We start from the raw sequence: 7,403 nt of genomic DNA, 5'->3' as shown, positions 1-7,403 counted from the left end.
ATGAATAATATATTGCTAGTAGATTTCACTTTACTCAGTGCTAGGCCTCTTCCAACATTCAAAACCTTATGCGATTTACACGTTTTCTTGCGTCTTTTCAGGGGAAAAATGATTCAACACAAAACAATTGTTGATTCTCAAGCAAAAAGCATTCGAAGTTCGAACGAATTCCCCTCATTTGAACATTAGCTCAAACAAAAACCATACCGCACAGTTTCAGTTCGAAAACTGCGTTAACCACCCCAAAGGACTTACGTTATTGTCCCTCTATAACGTAAGCGCAACGTAAGCACAGTTTGCTCTCTAGCTGTCGTTGCTCTCTCAGCCTCGGCTTTGACTCTCGCAAGGCGTATGGGAGAAGGGAGGGAATTGTGCTTGAATGGTGTGAGTCAGGCTGTGGTTGGTGGTTCAATTGGTTGGTTGTTGGCATAAACAAAGCACACACACGACAAACACCACCATCACCACCACTACCACCACAGACAACATCTCAGTCTTCACCCAGATGGGGTGGACTGACGTTTGGCCGAGCGAGCGTCGAGTTGCCTCCCAGGAAGCACACGAATGTCAAACGCGTTGCTGCTGCCGAGCGAAATTCAGTAAAAGTGACTGCGGCAAGAATATTTCGAGTCAGTACAAGCAGAACCTTAGTAACGGCAACACAACCCAGCTCGCACAGAATAATATTCCTCGATTGTTTTGACGAGTGTGCAAAGTTACGTTTTTGGCGCCAAACCAAAGAAACATTTACGAAATTATTTATGCAAATAATTTTCTGAATTTAAATAAAAAATTTAACTAATTAAAAATTGTAAAAATATACCAAGTGCATAAAGTGAAATCATTTTGCAAAATAGAGCGAACATTTTAAAAATTTGCAAAATCAAAGACAATGGCAATCGCTTACTTTATACCCGATCAGGCGCAATTGTTGGCCAGAAGCCGTCAACAAGCTGCTGCAAATACAACAAGTTCTTCGGCGAACAATTCTCCACACAATCAACAGCAACAGCAGCGACCACAACAACAACAGCAACAACATCAGCAACGTGGCGGCAATTCACAATTTCGCGCCAACATTTCGGTGCCTTTGGGTCGCGAACAAGGCGCCATGACGATGTCGGAGTTCGGCTGTTGGGAGCTGTTGGCCCAAATCTTTTGCTATGCCTTGCGACTCTACAGCTACAATCCTGCACAGCGTCGTCCAACCGTTATCCAGATATCCTTTGAGATCAGCAGCGGTGCCAGCAATCAGGATGCAGAAGCGGAAACGGAAGTCAATGCTGCTGATGGAGATGTAACTGATGCGAGCTCCAAACAGCAATAGATTTGACAAGAAGATGAAACACTACTATATACTACAGAACACTCAACACTGACGATTGTACAGATTATTTTTTTGGTGGAGGCTCAATCAAAGCGCAATGTGATTTTTGGGGGAGAAGATGGAAGATGGAAAAGTGCTAACGAAATGTATTTTATAATTGATTTTTGAGAAAATTCAAAATTTGTCAACGATTTGCTGAAAGTGATATATGATGATTGTTCGTACTGTTTTGGTGTCAAATTTTTCTAGTATTTTTTTAAAAACGAGAGAGAAAGATAAAGAGCGATGAGTACATTTTGTAAGGCTTAAGTTTTGAGATGTGTAAAAGGTTTCGGGTTGTAAAGTTGGTTCAAATTCGAGGCGTCGCTTCAAGACTTATTTCAATACTATATCGTACACCTAATCTAGCATCAGTGTCTACATTAAACAAAAAATACATTCAAACAGTCAAAATCACACTATCATACATTTATATAACTGCCACATAAGAATTACTAACTATATTCAATATACAATATATATATGTCAAATTTTAGCATTTCAATTAGCGTAAATAAAAAAATGCAATTCAAACTTATTCAAATTGAAAACTTGGTTAAAACTGGAAAGATGCAACAAATGTAACAAATGAAAAATACAACAAAGACAACAACTACATTGTACAAAATAGTATTAAGCAGACGATTTTTATATATACACACAACTACAAAATAAATGTCAATAAAACTGCAACAAAATACAAAAAAAAATATATAAAAAGAAAGAAACCGCCGAACCAAAATGAAAGACAACCCAAATACAAAATAAACAACAAACATAAATGTCCGAAAAGCAAAACAATTTTTAAGCAATTTTTGATAAACAAAAACAAATATCTATGCATATTTTATGATTATTATTGATTTTAGCAAAATTAATTTACTATATTATTTATGTTTCACATTTTGACATTATTCGTAAACCGATGGAAAACATACTGAATAAATAAGTGTCAAAAACCTTAAACACATTTGTAAGCAATTTAAACTTTTTTATAAGACAAACGAAAATAAATAAAATTTTATACAAAAATAAAAAAAATTTTTTTTCTTAAAATATTGGGTTAAATATACAAAAACTTTGAAAAGTTATAAAAAGTTACTAGACTTTGGCAAAGCATAATAAACATCAGAATTCTTTTATATTAAGTAATGCATGCGTTGCTTATAAAACAGCTGTATTTCTTATTTCTAAAAAACTTGCAATACCTACACAAATATTAAATTTTTATACCCATATCATTTACTTAAATATTTGCGGAATAAATAATTGTTCAAAGTTGAAAAATTACAAAGATTTTATTTATTAATTTTGAGAGTTTGTGTCTATTTAATTTGTGCGCAATTAGATATCGACATTTCCCGTGACTTGAACAAAATATCATAAATATCAGAATATATATATTATATATGTATTACATAACATAATAATTTTTTTTGACTTTCCAATAGTTAATACATTTCTGTTAAGAACTTAAGCGAGCCTTATATGTTTGTTTTTTTTTTAATATTACGTATTCTTTGCTTATAAAAAAGTTGTGTTTCTTTGCTTTTCTAAGAAACTTGTAATATTCATAAAAAGATAATATTATATTTTTATACCCATACCTTTTGCTTAAATATTTGCAGAATAAATAATTGTTCAAAGGAAACGTCTTACAAAGATTTTTTTTTTTATTAATTTGTGAGTTATTATCTATATAATTTTGTAAATACTTTTGTTTCAAATTAAGAGCTGCACATTTGCGCGTAATTAGATATCGGATAACTTTGCGTTTGCATTCCACCGACATTTCCTGTGGCATAGTTGCCATTAACTTGATCGTCAGCTACGTCGCAAGTTGCATCGCCGTATTGATAGCTGTTGCCCTGAAGCACTGATTTCTCAGGATTCGCTTGCAATAGTTCCATAAATAACTTTTTATCCATGAAACTGTTGTTGGGGAAATGATTGAAATTATTCCCAGCACCATAATTGGGTTGAAAGTCGGAGCTGTAAACAGACTGAGGTTTTGTGCCCTCGTCTGTTTTTTGCGGACTATACCAATACTCGGGATTCATTTGATTACGCGTCATTCCCATATTGCCAAGCGATGGCATTGAGAAATAATTCGATTGTGCACCATGCTTCATATTGTAAGCATAGCTTTCCATGTTGTTGGTAGCTTGATAGTTTAGAGCTGATGAATTGTTCGCAGTTGGAAGATAATTCATTGCTGCCGAATAATTCACAGTCGATGGATAGTTTCCAGCTGAAGAATAGTTTCCAGCTGAAGGATAGTTTGCAGTTGAAGAATAGTTTGCTGTTGAAGCATAGTTATCAGCTGAAGGAGCTGCTGTTGTTGCGTAGCTTTCTCCGCCACCCGCAACACGATTTACATTATAGTATTGCCCAACATTGGGCTGATTGGCATATTCGTATTGATACTCAACCTGATTGGGATTTGCTTGTGTTGCATATCCATAGCTTTGGGTGTTTTGCACAGTGTTCGCGCCACTTGAATCATAGCCACAGCAGTAAGAGTAATTTGGGGCTGCTGCTGAATAGCCGCTGTACCCAAAGTTGCCCACTCCGCTGTAGGCTTGATTCTGGCTATATTCATTCTCTTTGCTATGATCTGTGAGAAAGAGATGAAGAGTACTTTATTTATCAACAACAATCTTACTCACATGCATTGGGTTCTGCCTGCCTGGAAAAAGAAAAAGATGTAAAAGATCGTTAAAGTATAAATTGTAGAAGATGTATAGAACCTACTCCTGTCCATCGGTAAATTGTATGCCAGTGTTGGGCAGAGTTATGTATTCCATCTCAGCTTTATTGTTCTCCATGTTCTGCACATTGTCCGCCTTCATCGCTGCCAAGAAGAGTTGGAAATCAATTCACGCCTTAAGCCATGCCAAACAAAATAAAACCATTCGAAATTTTTTAGAAAATATTGAAATGGTTTCAGCTCGGCCTGCTGAGAGTTCCCCATTTTTTTTCGAAGCGGTATGTTAACCCTTTTGACAACCCCAGCGCCCACATGCAAACATTTAGCGATCCTTATCGTTAAGACCAATATGTCACCTTTGAATGGAAACGCAAATGCTGTTGCAGGCATATTTTCTGTGGTGTCATGCCACAAGTTGTGCGGCAAGGGTTAAATTAAAAGGTTACGCTGCTTAAAAGCCACTGCAAAAAAAGACAGAACAGACAACGAACTGGCAAATGCTCAAGTCATCAGGGTTATGCACCCCCTAGAGAACGTTTGATCCCGAAAAAGTAACATCTGTGACAAATGATCCATGTTTCCCGATAAAAAGAGTTTTTCCTCTTTTCTATACTTATTTATAATTATGCAAACATTTCGGGCCGCTAATTTGCCACATTATCTTAATTTAAATCGCGCAAAAGCGCAATGAACAAATTTAATTGTCGTGACAGGACAATAAGCGAGCCAGGGAATTAGGGTCCTCGCTTGACCCGGCGCCCGCTGTCCTCTGTCCTCTCTTCTCCTCTATCCCCTTTCGCACCCATTGCCAGTTAGGGTTAAGTTTTCGGTTTTTTTTTTCGCGTGTGGCTTGATTTTTGGCAATGATAAGCAACTCGTAAATTGTAGGGTATGCAAATGTTGTTGTATGCTCAGCCGCGTTTTGTCGCGTGTCCTGGCTCCTGTTTTGTCCTGCCCTGTCAGTGTGCTGGATTGAATTTTTAGCGCCTGCAATAACTCTTGGCATGTGTGAGGCAAACAGTTTATGATAAAATATTTGAAGTTAATTTAGTACAACACGTGTTTAAAGCTCATTAAGAGCGATCACTAATGACCAATTATTCAATTAAATTGTGCTGGGACTAGTAATCAAGTAAGTTAACTGAGTTTCCTTTTCTTGTTACGTCACCTGCTAAAATAAGAATATATAATGAAACATACATAATGCCGAATGTATGATATATGTACATTGTCAATAATTTTGTTCTGAAAGTAGATTAAATTAAGCTAATGCTTAAGAAGGCTTTTTATGGGATAACTATGTATGTATGTATATCCAATTTTATTCATATAAAATTATTTTTAAATAACTTCTTCAATTTTTATATGACCGAATGTTTAGCACTTTTGTCTAGGCTGATGAGTAACAGATGCGTTTAATAATTAATAACTCTCTTAAAGTGACAAATTAATAAGAATTTTGCGTATTGATTTTTATTATTATTGCATGTTAATATTTTATTTTATTTGCAGACCCTTTACTTAAAAAAAGTAAAATAGCGTCTTACTAATTTTGCGGAAAGTAAATTTTTATGAAAACAATCTGTTCTTAGCAACATTTACTCAATTGCTTTGGCTGAGAATCTCGATTCTTTCGTAATCTATGTCATATTTTTAATGTATTAGTTAGTATGATATATAGATATAGTCATGCATGCTCTCTCTATAATTAGTTTCTTATGCTTGTATCTATATGATATCTAAGCTTTCTTGTGGAGCTTTCACTTAGAGATTTTCGAAAGCCTTCGATCGAACCTGTATCTCACTCTAAATTATTGTACTTAAACACATAAGTCTCAAGTGAAAAAGCTCTGATCTTGGTATTAAGTATTTTTCTGAAACATTTATTTAGCATATTTAAACAATAAATACCGATTTCACACTATTTTGCTTTAATTGAAAATGTAAGGCAAGTATCTCACAGTCGAGCACCTTTGACTGTATCTTTCTTACTTTATTTTTCCGTTGAGCGGAAAGTACAGTAACCTATGTACGTCGCCCTCGAGCTTGAGGCAACAGCAGTGACCTAGTTACGGGACGGACTTTAACAAACAACGCTCCCAACAGAAACATCGTCGTTGTCCCCCCTCTGGCCATGCGACAATGCAAATCGAGGCGAAAAACTGAAAGTGGAGCAAAAGTGAAACGCAATATGACCACAAACAGAGTTGTTACACTGTGAAGAGGGGGAAGGGAGTGGATATGGATACTTGCATGTCGGAAAAGGCAAATCAAATATCAAAGGCGGACAAAACTAAACTTAACTGATGAGCGAGCTAAGATAGGCTGGAGTTGTAGTTGGGGGTCGAGTTAATTGTTTGAAGTGGCCAACGTCGAAGGCTTCTTCAGACTGCCGGATTGACATTTAGTGCTCAAAACCTTTTGGTTGATTCATTAATCTTATGATTCATTGCAGTGGCTCGCTTAGAGTCTCGATTCCTCTGCGCTTAAACATGTGTCAACACCCACAAAACCACAGGCGGTCCCCAAAGAAAGAATTCGAACTATATGCATACATTTCGGGCATTATTTCAAATGGAATGAAAAAAACAGTCTCCAAAAAATGGAAAATTAATGATTTATTTACCTCTTGCAATGGGGCAACACCTTAAATTAGTTGAAAATAACCCAGAGGTATCGAGCGTTTGCGTTTAGAGTATTATCGTTCATGGTTTATGAGTGCCCATAAAAGAATTCATTCTCGAAACGGAGACGGCAGGAATATGATTAATTACCTCAGAGCGTTGCAAGTTGTTTGTTGCTTGTTGCAGCAGTTGCACTTTGTTGCTGTCTCTCCTCCATCCCATTCGAATTTGTTGCCACGTTCAACAATTGCGCTTCATTATCGGCGTTTGACCAGCAAACCAAACGACCACGACCATCAACTGCAACGGCAGTCAATTACTGACCAGTTGCCCAGTTGCCATAGACTGACTCGCAGTCGTTTTTCCCATTTTCCAATTTTTCCATGCAGCTCGTTTCTCGGGTGTTGTTGTCAATGTCCTGCTGCGCTATTATTTGTCTTCTGTCAGCTGAGCTCAGCCCCGCCCCAGTTGCTAGCCTACTACTACTCTCCGACTGACCATGTATAAATTGCTTTACGGCACTTTTGGGTCATTAACGAAATTGAAAATGCCTGACAAAGAGTTGAGCTGAGTTGAGTTGAGCCCAGTTGAACTGCGCTGTGGCTGTGGCATTATATCAATGCCACCTATTTTTGGTAGTTGGCCAATCATTAGACACCAACGGTGCGTCGGCAGTTCTGGCATTTTGGGTAGCACTCAACAA

The 7,403-nt window shown here is 36.9% G+C and overlaps 2 protein-coding genes across 2 annotated transcripts; one reads left to right on the top strand and one right to left on the bottom strand.

Annotated features, from left to right (window-relative positions):
- The first annotated feature begins 506 nt into the window (after positions 1-506).
- On the top strand, positions 507-2,360 carry LOC133845070 (cell death protein Grim). Its single transcript, XM_062279409.1, has one exon. It carries the CDS (start codon positions 893-895, stop codon positions 1,325-1,327), a length of 435 nt encoding a protein of 144 aa, XP_062135393.1. The 5' UTR covers positions 507-892; the 3' UTR covers positions 1,328-2,360.
- A 655-nt stretch (positions 2,361-3,015) lies between these two features.
- Positions 3,016-4,341, bottom strand: LOC133844390 (uncharacterized). Its single transcript, XM_062278343.1, has 3 exons — positions 4,121-4,341; positions 4,036-4,055; positions 3,016-3,983 (listed from the first exon to the last, which is right to left on the bottom strand). The coding sequence occupies exons 1-3, from the start codon at positions 4,216-4,218 to the stop codon at positions 3,094-3,096; spliced, it is 1,008 nt and encodes a 335-aa protein (XP_062134327.1). The 5' UTR covers positions 4,219-4,341; the 3' UTR covers positions 3,016-3,093.
- Between the last annotated feature and the right edge of the window lie 3,062 nt (positions 4,342-7,403).

This window comes from Drosophila sulfurigaster, chromosome 3, assembly GCF_023558435.1.
Source record: "Drosophila sulfurigaster albostrigata strain 15112-1811.04 chromosome 3, ASM2355843v2, whole genome shotgun sequence".
In the NCBI taxonomy this organism is placed as follows: Eukaryota; Metazoa; Arthropoda; class Insecta; order Diptera; family Drosophilidae; genus Drosophila; species Drosophila sulfurigaster.
The sequence above is the reverse complement of the archived record's forward strand: the minus strand, read 5'-3'. Positions and strand labels throughout refer to the sequence as shown.